At 31.7% G+C, this 21,758-nt stretch overlaps 1 protein-coding gene across 7 annotated transcripts; it reads left to right on the forward strand.

Annotated features, from left to right (window-relative positions):
- Window positions 1-148: 148 nt before the first annotated feature.
- LOC107996820 (protein PF3D7_1417600-like) lies at window positions 149-17,114 on the forward strand. 7 transcript variants are annotated; one of them, XR_009828835.1, is made up of 9 exons: window positions 150-337; window positions 440-505; window positions 599-2,643; window positions 2,716-2,805; window positions 2,870-2,957; window positions 3,035-4,143; window positions 4,703-4,762; window positions 8,946-9,040; window positions 9,772-10,267. XR_009828835.1 is itself a non-coding variant. In XM_017055089.3 (6 exons), exons 1-6 carry the CDS (start codon window positions 283-285, stop codon window positions 3,172-3,174), a joined length of 2,484 nt encoding a protein of 827 aa, XP_016910578.1. In that variant the 5' UTR covers window positions 150-282; the 3' UTR covers window positions 3,175-4,147. The 7 variants fall into 7 exon arrangements, 1 of the variants encoding a protein (XP_016910578.1); XR_009828834.1 differs by lacking the exons at window positions 8,946-9,040; window positions 9,772-10,267 and adding an exon at window positions 5,219-5,464 and having other exon boundaries at window positions 3,035-3,687; window positions 3,815-4,143; XR_009828833.1 differs by lacking the exons at window positions 8,946-9,040; window positions 9,772-10,267 and adding an exon at window positions 5,219-5,464.
- Window positions 17,115-21,758: the final 4,644 nt, after the last annotated feature.

Here is a 21,758-nt window from a genome sequence, read left to right on the forward strand (position 1 = left end):
TATAATATCATTTCAAATAATTATGCACATTAAGAAATAATAATTAAGAAACATTCAAACATCTTCAGATTGTAATTATTTGTATTTCTGTTTAGCCAACATAAGCTATAGATTATTTCCTATATATAATTTTTCAATATGTTGGCATTACTGATAATTTAAAATTAGTTGATGGTAGCAATTCGTAACGTTTCTAACGGATGATACGTAGTATTGTTTCAAAAAAATTAACAACAGGTGTAAAATTGAGTGCAATTAATACATTAGAATTAGAATATAAAAATGAGTCGACATAGAAGACGAGCTAATGATTTCATAGATTCCTTAGATAGCATTCGTAAGTAAAACACAGACTTACACAGTATTTAGTATTGTAATTTTTTCGTAAATAATATATTAATCTTTTTTTATGTAATAACGAAATAACATTCTTTTTTAGGACATTCTGAAATTGATTCTGATTTACTTTGTTCGATATCTCAGGACAATTCGAATGAAGTTGAAAGTAAATATATTAATACCAATGATAGTATAATCAGTTATATTAATAATAAATATTCTACTCTAGCTAATAATTCTTTAAAACATTCCTTTACAGAAAATCTATCAATTTTTAAATCTGCTCCAGATTTAAATAAACGTATTGATTTTTTTCAAGTTGAACAATTATGCAATGAAATGAATGATAATAAAGAAAATGATAGTCCTCAATGTTCTATGAAAAACAATAATATATGTAACAAATTGTCAAATACTATTAAGAAACAAAGTATAGATTCAAACATTAAATTGAAAGAATCTAATACAATAAATGAAAATTCAAAAAGGGATACCAATTACAATATAAACAATAATAATAAAACAAATGTAAGTTTGTTCTCAGAATATCAAGATAAATATGTAAATAATGGAACATTTGAAGCAATTCTTTGTTCATTAGATGATCAAGTTAATCAAATAAAAGATAAAAAACAAATTTGGAAACGTTTATCTAACAAATTTATGCATTCACCAGAAAACTTTACTGAAAAGCTTTTAACTATCATCGAAGAATCTGTCATAAATAATGATAATGATGTAAATGAAACATCTGCAATAGATTTAAGTAGATTAACAACAGAATTCAGAAAAATGTGCAAATTTATAGAAAATGAATCTCAACCTGAATGGCCTGAATCACCAGTGTGTACTCTTTCATGTTTAGAACAAATATCTATAAATTCTACACATAATACACCTCTTCATATGAAACAGAATAAAAATGAAAAATTATGTTCTCCCATAAATAGGTCATCTGTTACACCTATTTCTGGTATAGATATAATTAAAAAACGATTTTTTGCTAAAATATCAAAAAATAATATCAGTGGAAGTATTGAAAATCTGAGTAGTACATCATTTGAGCATTTGGAAGCTCAATGTAATCAATTATTTCCTAAAGAAAAAGAACATTCTAAAACTTTATGTAAATCTTTATCAATGTCTTCTTTATTGAGTATGAGTGAAATTTATAATAAATGTGAGCAACAAATGGCATCACTGAATGTATCTATGGGTGATATAACTTCAGAAGAAAATATACTATTAAATACTCCAAAATCATCAAATAAATATTTATGTCAAAGTCCATCTTCAATATTTACAAAGAAATTAGAATTTAATTGCTCAACATTGAAAGAATTACACAACAAATCAAAAGATGATCAATGTAATGATATTTCATATTCTAAGAAAAAATCCAAAAAAATAAGTGAAAAACCTGATTTCAATAAAACAATATCTGATAAGTTTAAAAATAGTTTTGAAATACTAGATCCAGATGAATTAGAGAAAACACTTTTACAAGATATAGCAGAAAAAAGAAAAAGATGTCTTAATACAGCAAGAATTATTTCAGAAATTAATGCAGATCCTGAAACAATAGAGGCACAAAAAACATTAAGAATATCTCCTGACAATGAGTTAAATTCATTGAATGATGAAACTAAGTTTTTGCAAACTCTAGTATCTTGTAAAGATTATCAAACATATTTAGAAAAACATAAACCTCTTTTAAAAATACTTCAAAATTCGAATTCTAATGCAAATGAAAATAGTTTCAGAAAAACTAAAAAATCAGACATAAAATTTGAAGAAAATACAGTTTTACAAAAAAAAATTTTAGGAGTTTTAAGTCCAAATATAAAATCTTGTAATCCAGATAGATCATCACAATCAAAAAAGCAAAGAGAAAAAAATAAAGAGAAAATAGAAAATAAAAAACCAAAACTTTTTGTCACACCAGGAGAAACTCCTCCAAATAAAAATAACAGAAAAAAAAAAGTATATTTCCCTAATATGCAAAGTCCTGTAAAACATATTGTAAAAAGTCCACATGCAGAAGGCTTATATCGATTAAATTATAATACAATAATATCACCAGTGGGTATGTATATAAGAGGTACTGATACACAACTTATAAAAAATATACATGCTAAAACAGATCATTTATTGCTTACACCTGTAAAAAAAAATGTTGAAGTATTAAATAAAAATAAAATAGAATCAAAACAAAATATTTCCTCAAAAGGCATACATAAAACTGAAAGAATCACACCACTCAAAATTAATTTATCTCCTAAAGTAAATACAAATAAACAAGAGGTAAATATAAATTTTGTTTAAATATATTAATCATATTTTATTTTGTTAATGTTTTTTTTTTATTTTTATAAGACAACAAAAACTCTAGAAAATTTCAGTACACCTGAAAATCAATTTGTACTTCCTAGAGTTTCATATAAACTTCCTTTACAAATTAAAACGGTATGTTTTATTTTTTTATATTTTTTCTTTATTCTGAAAATGTGTTCATTCATTACATTTTTAGATAACGGGAAACAAATCATGTAAACAAGGAACTCGCGTCAAGAAATTACTGGAAAGTGCTCAAAGTAAAATTGTTATCCGACATCAAGGTACATATATATGCAATTATGAAAAAATATATTAGTTTTATAATTTATGTTTATTTATTTAAAAAATTTTTCTACAGGTCGGATTAATTCAGCACAGAAAGAAAAGAATACAACAGATATTGGAATGTATGAAATTAATTATGAACCTGAAGATGAATCTATACATATTGAACAAACTGCTAATAAAACAAATTTTATTAATAAATGGAAAAATTAAACAGAATATGAATTGCATATTTGCAATAACGTTGATATTTTATATTTTCGTTACAATTGAAAAAAAAGCAATTATTTTTAATAAAATATATATAATCTTGTTTAATTTTTAATTATATTTTTTTTCCAAAAAAATTCGATATAATTTTTTCTCTTAAGTATTATTAAGTAGTATAAAATAATATTCATAAAAAAATTCTTCCTTAATTTCATTTTATATTTCTAAAAGATTTCAAAGAAAAAAATAAAAATAAATATAATCATTCTAATTATAAACTGACCTATTATTTTCGTAAAATTTCTAGAATGAACTAAACTTAATTCATTTGAGCGTTACTGTTCTTATCTCGTAATGTTGTGTAACGTGCAACATTTCTTATTGGGCTCGTGCTGCTAAACCAGGGATGTAAACTATATATTTGTACCTTTTATTTCCTAATTTTTAGTAATAGAATTTGATAAAAATAAAATTATATGTTTTATACATAGATTGATTTAAAATAGTAGAATTATTGTAAGTTAAAATTTTTTTTATCAATAATTTTTAAAATTTCTATTGTTCTAGTACATATAATACAAGATTTTAATGCAGTAATACGAAATAATATTAAAAAAATTAAAAATATTTAAAAAAATTTTAGATAAAACCTTGTATTTGGAAATATGTAAAATAGTTTAAACCTATAAATAATATAAATAATTGCAAATATTAAATAAAAAAAATAATTTTGAATAGTAAAATTTAGTATGAAGTTTGAATTGATACGTTCCTGATTGCGCATGGCACGTTAGTTGCACACGACATTAAGTATGTTAGTATAAGAGCTTTCGTGGTAGGAGATGATCGATAAATTTGAACGAATACGACCGAACTAACAAGTGATCAGTCAGCTTTCGAAGAATTTAAATCGTGATAATCATAATCATCTACAAGTGAAAATGCCGGGACCAGGTTGCGATAAATGTGCAGGTAAGAATTAATTCAAAATATGAGAAACTTTATTTCTTTATGAAAGAATTTTCTTTCTATAATATATAAATTTTTATTAAAATTCTAATGCTTGCAATTCTTTAAATTATTATTAAATTTTGTTTATTTTAATATTTTTTTATATTTTTAATTATATTTTTTATTATAATATTTTTTATTATAATATTAATTTAATGTAATATAAATTTTTACACTTTATATTATTTTTTTGCTTGCAATTATTATTTCGACATTTAATATTAATATTTCGATATTTTATATTTTAATTAATAATATTTAATAATTAAAAATTTTTAAAAGATGCGAAATTTTTTTAGAATCGATGATACAACAGTTTATATTATTAATTTATAGGGGATGTAGTGAAATAATTTATTCATTAAACGTTATTACGGGCAATATTCAATCCACGAGATTAATCAATTTATCTATATATTTTATGTGTACTTAATACAAATTTCCGCATTTATATTTATTAAAATAATTTAATATTTTTTTTTTTATTTAAAAATCAATATTTAATCATCTTTTATTACAGATAAATGCCAAAAATGTCAATGTGGCGACAAATGCAAGTGTGGCGATTCCGGATGCGGTGGTAATAATTTTTTATTTAAATTATTTTTAAACTTTTAATTTCAATTTTTTAAAATTTTTATATTATAAAAATTATACTTTATTTCTTAGATTTTCTTGTAATTCTTGTAAAATATAATTTGTAATATATATATGTTTCATCGAAAGAATGTAGTAATGATATTCTATGTTCACTATATTCTTTTCTTTGTAAACGAGAGCAGTGACCGTTTAATGGTAACTATTATTCATGTCGGTTCTGTGTACAGTCCAGTTCAGTTTGCATTCCATGAAAGAAATGATTTTTATCATTTTCACACATTATTTATTTGAAAATTTTATATGCAAAATATTTTCATATTTTCAATATTTTCAACTTTTTAAGTTCTGAATTTTTTAAAAAATTTATTACAAATAAATTATTATTAAATATTTTCTAATCTTTTATATATGTATATATATATACATGCTGTTATAGACAAATGCTGCTGTAAATCTGGTGGACAATGTAGTTGCAAGAGTTGCAAGTGCTAATCTCCAAGCAGGATGCTAATAAATTGATCAACATTAAGAATGGATATTCTAACTTTAAATATTATTGTCTAGTATTATGCTTTCTTTGCTATGCTTATTCTTTAATATCATGAAAATTTATTAAAAAATCCAATTATCAAATTTATTATATTAATATTATATGTACTAATAAATAAAAGTATTAAAAATTGTTTTTTTTTATCTTTTATGAAATTATATATTTTATAAAATTGTTAACTTTTTATTGAGTGAAATATATTAGAGATTTAAAAATAAAGATAAAAGATTTAATTTATTTTCTAAAATTATAATCAAACTTAATTTATAATGAAATTTATATGAACTGTTTTAGCAATAGTTCATGAAAAACAATTAATAAATCAATAAATTATTAACTTGAATAATAGTTTTATTATTTTCATTGGAGGAAATTATACCATAGAACATTTATATATATTATATTTATATATAACACTTATATATAAAATTTATATAATTGCAGCAATAAATAAAATAATATTTATCATTTGTTGATTTACTTCTTATAGATAAACTGATTAAATAGTAATAGCAACAAATTTTTTTATCACTTTATTTTTTTATCATTTTTTATCATTTTTTATTATTATTTATCTATCATTTTTTGAGTGGTAATTCATGTTAAAATATTAGTATTATATATCTGAGTATATTATATATTATGTATTGTGAGATCATCATTCTAGAAATAACAGAAAATACAATATAATATATTTTTTTATATTAAAGATTAAGGTATTGCAGTTTTGAAAGAAAATAAAACTTTGTTTAATTATATTTATTTTGTACTTTTCCTATGGTAATAAAAAATAAATAAAAAATAAATATATAAATATATTACAATAATGAATAAAAAAATACAAAATAATGAATAAAAAATATATTTATATATTTATATATATTATATAAGTTAAATAATTAAATGATTAAATAAACAAATAAATAAATAAATAAATAAATAAATTGATATGTATATAATATATATATATACATATCAATTTATAATAAATATGTATATATATAAATGAAAAATACTTTTATATAAATTTATATAAATGAATAATTTAAATATATATATAAATGAACAAAATGTCTACAAAAAATTTAGCACTAAACAAATAAATTAATAAATGTATAAATAATTAAATAAACGAAGGAATAAATAAATAGATATATAATAAATATATATTAAATAAAACTAAATAAAAAGAAATCTATAAAAGAGTTTACAAATAAATCACTAGACAAATAATCGATTAGTTGATAATCGCTAAATAAATTAATAATAAAAAAATATATATAATCAATATAAAAATCAAATGAGTAAATAATAAATTAAAAGTTAATATATATAATAATAATATATATATAATATATAATATATAAATAAATTAATTTACTTTGAATATATTTTTTAATATTTTTTTATAAATGTAATTATATTGTGTAAAATATATTATGTAATATTTTAATTTTTCGCGTGATTTCGATTATAAAATTGGCTTACGCCAGCCAATTAGAAACAGCCGTTAGGTAAACTGTGGCGTACGGCGTCAGTCTCTTGTGGAAAGTCATCGTGATAGGACGCGTGACTGGCTTTGCGGATTTGAATACGCAGTAATACGTAATTATATTATATTTTATTATCGAATTTATAAAATTTCATTAAATTTTATTATTTTGTTTATTTAATAATCTATTCATTATTTAATATTTATTCATTAATGACGAAATTAATTAGTGTTTTGAGTTTTTTTGTTCTTTTTGTGATTGTTACTGTTAAAATAGTTTATGTTTCGTTGAAATTTGAATTCTTATGTTATTCTTTTATTTTAATATCGTTTTTTTATACATTTGTTTTACGATTTTGATTTTTATTTAAACAAATTCCTATTCGATTATATTCGATGTCGAGATTTTCAAAGGAAAAATGATTTATAACATATTATAATTTTTAAGAGATAATTTTGATATTTTATTTCTTTTAACAAAAATAGATTTATTTAGAATAGATTATAATCTTTTTATTTGCATTAAAACAGATGTATAAAAATTTTATTTTATCAAATTAAATTATATCAGTGATGTATATTGCGTTTCTAATGTAAATCTAATGTATTTAGAAACGCAATTATACTTATATCTGCACAATGTTTATATATTTTTCTGTCTTTTTCGTTCAATGTTATGCTCGAGGCTGTTGACATTTTTTTCATAATATGCCGTTTCTAAGACATTAGATTTGTTACGCTCGATATGTTTCGACATGTTTCGACTTGTTACCGAATTGCGTATTTCTTTTCCCTAATTCGTAATTTGATAATCGAAATTGTGAATATAAAAGAATATAGAAATCGTATATATTATCGATATTAATGATGATTAATAATTCTGTTGTATTCTTCGTGTATATTTGTTGCAAAGTTATTACGTATATATATTTTTCTTTAGTTATAGTTTTATTATTATTATTATTTATATATTATTATTCATATATTATTATTCAATCAATGTTTAATTTTTATTATTATTCAATCAAACATTTATTACTATAATCTTTTGAGAAAATTCTAAATTCATTTTTTTTTAATTATCATTTATTTATATAATAAATCTTTAAATTATTATGTAAAAAGATAATTATGATTTCAACTATTTTAGTTTGTTATAATTTTTTAAGATGGATTTTATGTTCGATTATTATTTCATTTTAATGTTAATTAAAATAATTGATCAATTTTATACATTTTATGAGTTTATTTAACAAAATTTTTTTTTTTAATTATTATTGATCCAATTTCAAAGATGAGAAAAGTTCCAATATGGATGCCATTTTTTGAAAGAGAAAATTAATTTTTGTTGTATATATTTATTTTTATACGATCGATTTTTATTTTATTATTTCAAAGAATATTTATTTTTTTATAATAAAATTTATCACAAATTTATTTTATTTAAATTATATATTTATAATTATATTTATAATTATATTTATAATTTATAATTATAATTTATAATTATAATTTATAATTATATTTAAATTATTTAAATTATAATTAAATAATAATTTAAAAATATTTATTCTTATATATGACTTTTTTTTTATTCATCAAAAATTGATTACCAATTTGTAAATGTAAAAAAATAAATATTTTCTGAAATAAATAAATTTAGAAAAAACAAAAAAAGGAATGAGGAATATATTTTGCTTCTTTTTTTATAGATTCTCTTTTTCTCTCTTCCAATACTAAATAGCTTTATTTTTAGAAGAATATTGTGACTGCGTGCAATACGATTTGTAGAGTTAGTATTTGCTTCGTAACAATTTTTTGATATTTTAAAGTACATTAGTTTTAATTAAATTTATTTATTATAATTGTATAATTAGTATTTGTTTGCCGATTGTAAATTAGACGGACGCGTTAAAAGATTTTTTAATTTTATTATTTTTAAATATTCATTTTTGAAAATTTTTGAAGATTGACAAGATAGAATCAGTCAGTTTTTTTAAGGAAAGAAGGCAAAGAATTATTTATTTATTTAATTATTTTTATATATTTGCCATTTATTTCAATTTTTTAAATAATCAGTAAAAATATATTTAAATTATGGTATTTTACGTTTTGTTACAGTTTCCACTTCTTCATATTCGATGGCTAATTTGCAATGATATTCTATGGATCACGACAACATTGATAACAGTGCAGATTTTTACATCTAAGCCATAGTAAGTCACATATATTTATATTTTAATCATTTAATCATATTAGAATAAAAATTGACACGCATGATTAGTTGCCTACGTAGATTTTTATACTTAGTGACCATGGATATTTATTATAGTATATGTTTAGTATAGTAAGTAATAATTTTTTTTTGTGTTTTATCCATTAAATCAGGATAAACCTTTCTGAAATTTTATGTTTTGAACAAAGTGATATTAAAAATTATTAATAATTTTTTAACATAATATATTTAATTATTAATGTGAATAATAAAAAAAATTTTGATTATTTATAATTGAAAATATATATTAATGTTATACATATAATACATATATTCATATCATATAATATATATATATATATATATATATATAAAGTGTTTCCTGACTTGTGAAAGTAAAAATATCAATTATATCAATTATTATTATTTAATAATTATGATAATTATGATAATGTATATCATTGTAATAATAACAAACAATTTTTAATTTTATTTTCTATTTTATTCTAATATTTAATTTTTTAGTTTTTAGTTCTAAATTTAAGTATGATTTGAAATATAAAAATATTTTATACTATTTCAAATTATTTTTTCTTAATTATTGTAATAATTCTTTAAATAAATTAAAAAAAATTTATTTTATATTAATTATCAGAATGCATGAGTCTATAATCAATTGGAAAGTAATTATTTTTTTATATTTTTACTAATCTATAATCTTATTTGTTTCAGAGATCAATGTGTTCAGGAATCAATGTGGAATCAATAAAGAATTCTTATATTCATATTATCTTCTGATTTTATCTTGAGATTTTTTGGTAGATAAGCTTCCTAAACAAATCTTTAAATTATTATGTATAAAAGATATTTCTTTTTTGGAGATTAAAACGAGTATTAATTAATTATATAGATAAAATATAATAGAATAGAATTATAGATTTAGATGATTTTATTTCAATGTTTTTTAAATCAAGTCATATTGTAAATTTAATTTACAAATATTTTTACAAATAATTGAGTTAAAGAATTTATGAAATTTTTTCAAGTAAAAGATATAAAATATAAATAATAATAGTAATAGTAATAATATAATAAATTTATAGCCGTAGTGTTACAAAAATAAAGTACATTTATAAATGCATGCATAATAAATGATAACAGTAATGATTCTAATTACTATTGAAAGTGATAATAATCAATAAAAATAAATATAACTATGTGAAATATATTTGATTTTTTTTTTAATTCTTTAACTCTGTAATTTTCAATATTTTATATTTTCATAATATATAAAATGAATATATAAAATATTATACATACTAAATAATTTTTATTTTTTAGGTTTAGTTTATCTTGTCAGTTTTCCTTTCCTAGGATTCTATTTGTTATTAGTTTTGCAAAAAAATCAAAGATCGAACATTTTACAAACAAACGGAAGATATCATTAATTTTAAATAAATTTTTTCGTGAAAAATGGCGAATAGGATCATTAAATAGTATATTAATAGGTACATTAGGTTTGTCATCTGTGACAAGATAAAGTAGAATAAGAATTGAGGAACAGTGCCATCTCTCAGGAAGAGTGCACTATCAAAGGAGGGCGCTAATCCTCAATTCTTATTCTACTTTATTCTGTTTTTAAAGAAATATTTCTGATACTCGAAAGATAGCGCTTATAATCACTTCTTACTCTATTTCCATCTTCTTTCTTCCATTTTCTATCCTTATTTATATTAATTTTATTTATGATATTCTGAAGATGGCGCTGATTTCCATATTTTTATCATATCTTTGTCCTTTTCTTACTATTTGCTCTTTTTGTTTATATTTGGTTTATAAAATATATGCATCTTAAAGACTATCGATATTTAATTAAATTTATTGTTTTCTTTGTCTAAATTATTGATTAAAAATCGTAATATTTGATCTTATTATTATATAAATATATATCTTACATATATTTTTTTTTGTAAATTCATTTTTTTTTTCTCTTAATCATTTATCGTGCGCAAAATACGTGACATTATCCATCTAAAATTTAATCGCATAAGAATTTATATTATGTTTTCTTACAATATAATTTTATAACCCAAAACTATTTAAACTTATTATAAAAAAAGTTACATGTATTTAACACGAGACTCGCGTAATTTCATTTCTCTTTGTGTCTCTTTCTAATCGAAAATGTACGGGAAGGATTCGGTGTTCGCATTAAATATCGAGTAAAGTGCACATAGTTCCCTGTATTTACACAAACCGTGTTGGTCCTTGCCGTGTCGTAGAACACAGAGAATGATTGAGTTCGCCGGTTTCAAACAGAGTTTACAGGATGTAACAGGTTCCACCAATGAGAATTCAGTTGATAGATTGTCTGGCGATCTTCTCTATCTTCATATAGTACACGAATTAATTCTAAGACTCGAAATAATCGAATATTTCAAGTTTGACGAATAACTTGAATTTAAAAATGTTGATGTTAATTTAGAGAATTCGAATTAGAATTTAAACATTAGAGATATTGTTTAAAAATAATGAATTCCTTCACGGACGATAGGTATTATCGAATGAAGATAAAAATCGGATTTAAATCGATTTGATTTTGATCGAGAAGCAATACAAGTAATTCTGTCACGCATAATGGACGAAACGCTCCAGAACCAGTTTCTATTTTCGAACAAATATCGATGTATAACAACGATATTCGACTGTACGAAGCGGTTACGAATCGGCGGCGCTCCTTTAATTGATAACCCGATTAATTATGCATTCGGACTTTGAGCGCAACACCAGTTCACCAGTTCAAACAAGGGTGGCAAGTCGTCCGGAATGCGGCATGCAAAGTGCCGCTTGCGTGCGAAACGGCTGTGAGCTAACGTGGCTTTTGTTAAAAGCGCTTAAATTTATAATGACCGCCGTTATCGGCCGTCGTGATCGAAAGGTACGACGACCAAATTTAAGGATGCACGAACGGAAAATTTGATCGCGATTTAATTATTCCAATGTGAATATTAGAAATTACATATTATACTTTATCCGAATATCGTGAACATTTTTAAAAATTAGTGAATGTTAGATACGTTTTTCCTCGCGTTAGATATCGTTCAGTCGCGAAATAATGAGTTTTCGTAAAATTACTTCCAAGGATTTTAATACGAGTTATATAACGCGAAATCGTATAACTTGGTGCAAAGTAGGCGAATGGGAACACGTTTTTCTTCTCTCGTATCAAACAATATAAGAAGGAAAAAAAGAAATTATAGCTCACGAAGGCCTATAAACGCGAGGCGTTAAGAAAAGCGACGAGCAACGAGGGGACAGCAACTTCTAGCTCGCGAACGGGGAAAGCTCGAGACGTTAACGACACCCTGCGCGGCTTTAAAAACTAATATTTTCATCATTGTTAGTTTTTATGACAGAACGAGTAACGGAGCCTCGTTCCTTTCGTTCATTTTAAATCGAGGATCTAGATGGAAGATGAAATTATTAGATGATTGAAAAATAATTGTTATCTTTTGAATATTTAATTCTTCCTCCAAATTCTTTGTCATTTTTAATCTCTATTATAGGGAGTTGTTGTATCGGAATTATTCGTTTCGTTCGTTTAATTCAAATATAGTAGCTGGAAGATAAAATTTTCATTAATTCATTAATTAAAAAGATAGTTTCGATATATTGCTTTCTTTTGAATTTTTCTTCCTAGTAAACTAACACTTAAATTTTGTTCGTTATTCACATTCGTTAACGCGAGTCGTATTTAAATATTTGTCGATATATCTTCTGGTAAAGTAACACTCGGTATTTACAGTTTCTTCTTTATTCGTCGATGCATTTCTAAATCGCGACTCGTTTAAATATTTGTGGATATTTCGCTGCTCTTTCGCATTCTCTGCATCCCGCACCAGTTAGAACAGTTTTTCAGGGAGACGGTGGCACAAGTAGCTTGAAGCTTGAAGCTTGGAGGTGAGATCGTTAGCGCGAAGAGTGTGACTTCGCATTGTGACTTGAAGTATGTCTTAAGTGTTAGTTTATTGTTACCCGCTACCCGGTGGGCAGGCTTCTCTTACATATTTAACCTGGTCCATTAGTGCCCAGTCGCGTTTATGTTTCGAAATGCTGTAAAACGGTCGTGAAACGTTGCCGAGTTGTCGCGTTGATACGTTTTTATCGTGCATATAGTATAGTATAATTTTAAAATTTATTAATAGCTGCAATTTCCTCTCTCCCTCCATTAAATATAAGGAACAGGTGATATACAACAGGACGAAGAGATATACAAGAAGAATCTGGATTTCGTTCTGAATTGCAGATACGATAAATTATCGATTTAAGGCCAAAAAAACGTATCGCGTAGAATACACAATTGGACGATAAGACACGATTGATAGATCCTATTAGATTTTTCTGTTAGATTCGTGAGCGAATCGTTTGATTTGAGAGTCGGAATTTATCTTTAAAGATGGAGCAAGATACACTCGTTCAGATTACTATCGAATAAATCTCATTTCGATTTATCTCCTTCGCTACATAACGCTCAACTTTCTTTGGAAATATCTATTCTCTTGTTGGAAGTTTGAAACGTATCTACTTCTATCTTTAACTCGATCAAAGAATCGACGGAAATAAAGGTCTTTAAGAGAAGGAAAAGGCAATTTTACCGACCGAGGACACGTGGTAGGCGGACTCATTAAACTTTTCGTCGTTTCATCCTTTGGAGGAATCGTGTCGAGAGCAACGGCTCCCGCGGGAATACCGATGTGGCGCGATTATACCGACCGCCAAGAGAGAGCCATCCCAGGAAAGGATTATACGACGAAGAAGGGTTAAAACAGTCCTCCATTCCCGCCACTCACCAGAACGAGAATTCGAACATTTTCATCCAGCCAATCGAGCGAGCAAAAACTGACACTCTCCACGATCGAAACTTCTCGAAACCGTGTTTTACCGTTATTACCAGAAAGTTGGTGGAGAAACTCGTGTTACGACGAATCCGCCCGTTATCCCCGAAACAAGCTGGACGAAGGAAAAATAGCGAGTTGTCAGTTATAAGTTTCCAAGTTGTTCCGCCTCTTCTTGCTCGCTTGTCATCCCGTGTTTCTTCGTTAATGTAATTGACCGGTGGTGAAAGTGGCGATCCGGCAAGTAGATGATACATGAGACCGGTATGTACGGTTTCCTACGAGACTACTTCGGTTTCTTTTCGCCGACGTCTCGTCGTCCAAGCTGGTCGCGTCCGATTTATCGAATCGACGGTAAGACGATACGATACGATACGATGGATCGAATTATACACGCGAAGAGAACAGGCTCTATGCCAGCGTGCATTGAGTTCCAACCGCAGCGTCTCTCGAAACGCTTATTCTCTGATTACCGTGTTTCTCCAACCGTTGTCCATCCGCCTCGATTCTTTCCTTTTAATTTCGCGCGCCCTCGAAAACGAAATATATTTTTTTTCCACGCGCGGTCGGTTACTCGAGTAGAAGAAGAATTATACGTGGGATCGTCTCGTAAAAGATAAACGTTGAAAACGTAGGGAGAGGGGGGAGAGGAAGAGCACGGAGCCGCCTAATTAAAGTGTCTCTCGAAAACGTTTTCTCGCTTCTTCTCCGCGGCGGGGAATAAACCGAAGAGTCGGTTGTTACCATAAATTCTTAATCCGAATCGGCGGTAAAACTGAAAGTTAACCAAGTTCGGTAACATTAGCCGTAACAATGCTCCCAGTAAGTTCTTACGGTAACGATGCTGTAACGACGGTTTCCGGACCGTGGCAATTTCTCGCGATAAAGTCACCGATGGGACCCACAAGAATTAAACTTGCTCAAGGGTTGGGTTTTGTCGTGGTGGTGCACCACGCGTCGCATAGGGATTAAAATTTTACGATCGCCGTATATCCTCTTCTCCTCCTCCCTTCCTCTTACACTTTTTACGCGTGAAAATCTGCGAAAATCTAGTGGAAAATTCGATAATTTATCAAAGTAGATCTCGATCGAAAGAAAATTCGGACGAGAGGACAAAAATGATTATTCTCTGCCAGCTAATAGCGGAGCGTAAATTAATCGGGAAATATGCAGATATCGCGTAGAAAATTTTACCAAATTCCTACGTAACCGTGCTATTATGGTTGAGGAAATTCGAATTGAAGCAGATTACCCGCGGAAATTAGTCAAAACTAACAAAAGCCTCGCCGACCCTGCGGTATTCAGCGGTCGCAATCGCGGCTGGATCGCGATCCGCAATTCCGCAAATGGGGCGGTTCGAGCCTTCGAACAAAAGATGTAATAATTCTGCCCCTGTTTTCCAGCACCCCCTTTTCACTTTCCACCCCTCCTTCTTTCTTCGCCCCTCGCTTCCCCCGTGCCTCACTTTCACCCTCCTTCCACCCTCTCCTTCTTTCTCTCTGCTCGAAGTCTCTCCAACCCTTACGAGAAACCCTTTGTTTGCAAAACAAACAAGAATCGTTTGCTCGCAAGAGTCAGGGAGCGTTGTAGTAGCGGAGGAGCACAGGCGGAGGAGATGGAGGGCGCGGAATTTTAATTACACGAATATTATCGGTACGCGTCATAATTGTATTATTGGATTTGGAAATTGGCGATCAACGAGTCGTGTGATACGCGCGATATTCCTTGGTAATATTTTCCATTGCATTAGACGTTTCCCTCCCTTTTTTTTCTTTTTTTTGGCTTCTCCTTCGCTTCCGTCACGATGTTTTTATCCGATGCAACAACGGCCAACGGGCTGCGAGTTGCATGCTGCGATATTTCGTTGGAAAGTTGTAGTACCGGTTGTAGCCACCGATCCAGTCGTGATGAATGAATCCGCACCTTTTTAATATATCGACGTCATAAAATGCCGCCGGTAATCTGGATGGGCGACATTGTAAACATTTTAATTAAAACCTACGGAGGATATTTAATTTCGAATAATTAATGGTCGTTCGCCGAAAATTCATGCATCCCGGACAAAAGCCATCGCCCTCGCGATTACTCTTGATTTCATTACACGAATCAACAATCGCGTCTCTGACGGCTATTAAGCACCCCTTTTTTCGACCGTGCCCCCTCCTCCCCCACCCACCCTCTTTACCCATCCACCATCATCCCTCGCCGCCCCTCCTCCGTCTTCCGTTGTTTGTCGACAGTGATTTTGTTCGGCTCGAACATTCGAAACGTCGACCTATCGACGTGCACTCGAAACTTATTGGAAAATATTTGCGTATCTTTTATCGCGGCACCGACCGACATCGGGCCTACGGTATTAACGTTTGTGATAAAATACACGCACGCGTGTAACGGAAATAACGGAAGAATAAATAAAGGCGACTCGTCTTTCCGCGTGTTGACACTGTGTCCAAGCTTTCCGCTTCATACCGCTTCAACTCTCCTCTCCTTTTTTCCCCCTCGGGGAAACGTTCCTCCTTCGATGCCGCGTACCACAGATTTCTTCTCCTTGGAATATTTCCTCGCTCCATCCCCCGTGGTAACGCAATCCGGTCACGAACTCCACTTTCTTACATATTTATACGTTCTAGGAAACGAGACAATGCAAAGGGAAATATCGAGAACGGGACGGACCTTTGGCGGATCGTTCGATACGCAAGAGGAAAACGACGTCGTTCGTATTTACAACGATTCCACGTATTCCCCGCCGAAGTATGCCTCGTATACGCAGCACGAATTGGTATGTGGAAACAAACGTATGTTGATGCGATCATTGATCATCTTTCCGTTCTTCGACGAGCCATTTTTTTCGAATAACGATTTTACGATTTGCAGGGAAAAGAAAAAAGAGAAACACACGCGCGCGCGTACCGGGAGATAGGGGAAAAAATGTAGCACGCGCACACACGATTGTGGAATAACAGCGTAGCGGCACAGCGTACCTTTTGACCGTACTTACGCACCCGTGAAACTCGATTTCATCGGGCCGCGCGGGGTAAGCCCGCTGAAAGACGAATATATTCCCGTATTTCGAACTGCGCGCCAATTTTCTTTGAACAACGGCCACGTCTCGCTCGCGCGCAGACAATGCACGGCGGATTCAATAAAACCGCAACAATAAGGGTGAAAACGGTGGGGTTCTGGCAGGGGCGAGGGGAGGAATGGCAGCGCGGGGAGAAAGAGAGAGGTTGTAACGGCGCGAGAATGGGAAAGCGGAGGGTAATTTGAATGAAGAGACAAGAGACAATGCGTGAGCGAAGCCCAGAACAGAGGAGAGGAGGCGGCGAAGGTGGGTGAAAACAACCGCGGAATCAAATTAGAGACGATGGGATGGGCCAGGTGGAAGTACTAGCTGGCGTGGAGGGGTGGAGCTGGAAGAGAGAGAGAGAGAGTGAGAGAGGGCCGGGGTAATTATATTTACAAGTGGCAGATCTCGAAAACAAAGGACTCGAAGATTGCTCGATTCATTCGAGAACTCCCCGAAGAATCGTTCTTTTTTTTTCTTTCTTTCCCCCCCCCCCCCTCTTCCCACTGTCTTTTTGGGGAAAAATCGTAGCCGATTTTAGTGCTCCTCTCCCCAATTTAATGCGATAAGATCAGCTTATCGTTGGCTCGAATTTTTTTTTTTTCTCTTCGTTTGTAAGACGATTGGCAACGATTATCGGAATCCATTGAAACTCGAGACTCTTTTGAAACGTCGATGAGACAATGGCTGGTTATTGGAAGTTTCGCGATTACTCGGTATACCATACGATACGATTTCGCCAACCTTTCTTTTATTAAAGGTGAAATTAAACGACGAGTTCTCAAATTAAATTGCGTCACGCATAACGGAACAAATGTTGTTTCTGGATGGAGAGGGTAACGAGTTCTTTCCAAGTGTGATTTTTCTGAGGTTTCGACCGTCTTATATCGAAACCTTTCAACAGCCTCGTTGAAGTTTGCCGATATATCGTAATTTACTCTTTCTTTTTTTTTTTTTTTTTCCCTCGAAGAAAAGACGAAGGGCGATAGAGAATACTTTCGTTCTTCGAGGCAACGAAATTAACATCGGCGAATAAAATAAATATACCGTTCCCCGGCAAAAATATTCTCTCGAACGAGGCAATATACCTGTCACTGGGTCTTACCCTTGGCACCATCGACCCTTGTCGTACATTTTCATATATGCTCTCCAACCGGACAAAATATTATGAGAACATAGTTCGCATACCTCGAACGCTCGTTCCTACACGTACTATTACAGGTGTGCTATTGTCATTTTTCCCCCCTCCTCCTCTCTCTCTCTCATAATGCTATTCTTCCCTTTCTTTCTTCCCGTGAAACGTGTTTCTGAAAATATTCCGGAACGGATCGAAAAAACGGATTCTCCCTACAAGTTGTTATATTTATCCCAAATATTCCTATATATACATTTTCTATCGGCATTATTATTTCATGATAGTCATCGAGCGGTACTCTCTCCAATACCGTGAATTTTTCGAGGTATATTTTCATTAAAAAATTAAAATGCCGGTATGCCCACAAAGAGAGATATATAGTGTATGGTATACACACATATTTGGTCCGATTCGCGGCGGACGAAATGCTAAATTAAATTGGTGGAGGGGGAAGGGAAGGGTAGAGAGAGAGGGGGGAGGGTGAGGGTAATCGTTATCGACGATGCAACGAAAAAGAGGTGCGAAAGAATGAAAAGGTTTTACCGGCCCGAAATAGAAATGGAAAGCGGCGAGTGTGCAGGGACATTTGACGCAACCCTCCACCCGTCGCGTTATGGAATTTTTGCGGAACGGCTTTTTTTAATTGATGCAATTCAAACCAGCCAGCCAGCAGGACGGTTGGTTGCCGCTCGTAAAACTTTTCGTCGCCTTTCGTACCATTTGAATTCGAAGTTTTCTCTCGGTTGCCTCCTTCCGCAACCTTTGCCCCTTTTTCTCTTTCCTCTCCTTTTTTTCTTTTCTCTTTTTTTTTGTTTTAACGTAAACAATACCTCCGGGAAATATTCCTTCTCTTTAGCTCGCAAAACGAATAAATGAAATGGAAACTGGGATGAAAAAAGATGTTGTATTCTACTACAGAGAAAAGAGAGAGAGAAAGAGAGAGAGAGTATTTCTTCGATTTTTTCGCAACATGGAGCGTGGAAAGGCGTTTAAAGGAATTTCGCGAGATAATCCGTGTAAACCCGGAAAGCGAAGATTGAAGATCATCGTTCGATATTAGGGGGTTAGTGAGGGGAGAAGGAGGGGAAGAAGGCTTCCTCCAAGGCTCCCAGCGTCTTCCTCTCGTGCTCATTTTGGCATAATGAAAAGCTTAGCAGTTGGTTTAACTTGGCCGAGGATTAAGTTTACCTCGTTCCAAGGGTGGCAGGGCAGCGTGGAATTTCTACCTCTTATTTTTCCGCTTCCTCGCCCCTTGCGTTGGAAAAGAGCGCTCGCTAGGTATTTCTTAATTAGCGGCAAGTATCCCGTTCCGCGGAAGTTGCCTTATTAATTAATATTACAAAAGTGAGTTCCGGATGTCGTGCGGAGAGGGTGGGTCTTTTAACGATTCCACATTTTTCCTTACACCGATTTTCATTTATTTTCATGACGTCGCGGTTCCAACACGATTTACGAAACGATTGATTTAATTGCTCGTCTATTTTCTTTTTTTTTTCGTTATTTCCTCTTCATATTTCGTCACTCGTGTTTCGTATTCTCATTCGTTCGTCCGTTCGTTGGAACGATCGCATTCCTTCCACTCGTCACTCTTGAACAATACCGTTTAGAAGGGGTTGCTCGTGGGGGACGGGAAAGAAAGTTTCTCAGAGACGCAGTAAGACACTGGCCGAAGACCGGGTTGGGGTGGAATAAAGGAAAAGAAGCGAGAAAAAAGAGAACGGTTATTCGAGCAGCTAGCCTTATATACCTCGACAAAGAATACGAAAGAATGGTTACAGCCGAAGGAAAAGGAGGTGTAGCGTCGAAATGGGTCCCGGTACAAGCGAGAGGAGAAATATGTAATATCACCCGGGGCGTTTTAATAAACCGAGTTGGCCAATCAAAGCGGGGAGTTTAAGGAGCTTTCTTGCCTTTTAACGGCCACTTTTACGCGCGTTTAAATCACACTTCGCGCCACTCCTGCCCGCCTGTGGAATAATAGGGGGGAGGAGAAAAGGAGCAACGGAAAACTGTGTGCAAGTTTGTATGGCGAACGGAAGGAAGGAAAAAAATCTCGAGGAAGGCGTAGAAATATTTTTTATGACCGCACGGCTGTAGGATTGAGTGAGGGGAGGGGGAGAGAGGGCGGCGCGGGAGGGAAACGCGGCAAACAAAAGAGAAAGGACGAGGAATGGGAGGGTGGTAGCGATGGCCGAGAAGAGGAGAGAGAAAGAGAGGAGGGAAAAGACGGAGAGAAGATTGGTCGCTTTTGTAACCGGTGTATTCACGATACGCTTAGGATGCCGGGTCAAGGGAATAAACGTACTCTCACCAACACCAACTGTGCGGTGGCGCGATAACGTATACCGACGGTGGGCGAAAACGTAAAAAAATGCGAAAACTTTCGCATTTCGTCTCCAGCCTCCATTTTTATTCGCATCGGTTTTTCACTGGGAGCATCGCGTCGCCCGGGACGCGCGCGCTCATCGGCCGGATATTATTTCAGTCGGCGCATATTTCCGCAAATGAATTTTATGAAAACAGTTTTTGCTCTTTTAATTAATCGTTGTTCCGTCGCCGGACCCGAGCCACCCTCCCTGTCCCTGGCCAGGGCTGGTTGGCGGTCCACCACTCTTTTCGTCATTCCGTCGACTCACGTGGATCACCGGGCCGGCGCAAAGCTTTTAATAATAATATTGTTTCAAGGACCGCGAGGACCGCGGACGCGTAGAACGTTCCTTCCCTTTTAATCACGTCCACCGGATGGAATACGATTTTCGGACGGTTACCGACCTTCTCCGTCCCTGCTTCGCCCCCGTATCCGTAGAAAAATATTACCAGAAGGGTTATTAACGTTCACCATTGTCCTTTATAAAAATATCTTGCTCGAAATTATTTTAAATCGACCGAGCGTTGCGATCGAATTTTTTCAAGAAACATGGTCTCCTTGATAAGCTCGTCTTTTTTTCTTTTTTTTTTTTATTCCATTACTACCACGTTTCGACGTGTTATAATATAGGCACGATCGACACCTCGAAACCAACCGTCGAAGCGTATTAAAACGTTCTCCGGTTAAGTCGTTCCACAGGGTATCCGTGATCCACGCGCATTAAGCCGGTCCACGCGATTCAGCGAAAAGTTCCGCCTGTATTTGCGACCATGTAAACCGGCGCTTGTACCGACATTTTGTACAAACAGGAATAATCGTCGACCAATTAGACGGTCGACGGTGGGGAGCGGGGGGAGGAAATGGAGGAAGAGGGGAAGGTTTTATAGTTAGGCAAACCTTTGGAGCAGCTAGGTGCGCCACGGATAATCGTGGCCATAAATAACATTTATCGGTAGCTCGTGGTCTAATTGCCAATGATTACCGTACACCGCACGAGAAAAATTGCCAATTTACATCGAATGCTCGCTCTTTCCACCACCCTTTTTCCGCTTAGTTTACTTGCCCCAGACGTTCGATTCCAGATAAGAGGTTCCTCCTACGAAATCACCCCGTATTTTATTACAACCGCGATCCTTTCCTTTCCTCCATCGAATCACGCTGCACGCGTTCGCGCGCAATTTTTTCCCCTCCCCCCTCTATAAATTTATTAGAATTTCGATACATCGTTACTCGACAAGATCGAGGCGGTAACCTTTT

The sequence above is a fragment of the Apis cerana genome, linkage group LG2 (assembly GCF_029169275.1).
Source record: "Apis cerana isolate GH-2021 linkage group LG2, AcerK_1.0, whole genome shotgun sequence".
Lineage (NCBI taxonomy): Eukaryota > Metazoa > Arthropoda > Insecta > Hymenoptera > Apidae > Apis > Apis cerana.

Coding starts and splice junctions, on each gene's coding strand:
- LOC107996820 (XM_017055089.3), top strand. CDS start 283: ATGAGTCGACATAGAAGACGAGCTAATGATTTCATAGATTCCTTAGAT. Junction 506..598: donor CAATTCGAATGAAGTTGAAA/GTAAATATATTA, acceptor ATTCCTTTACAG/AAAATCTATCAATTTTTAAA. Junction 2,958..3,034: donor AATTGTTATCCGACATCAAG/GTACATATATAT, acceptor ATTTTTCTACAG/GTCGGATTAATTCAGCACAG.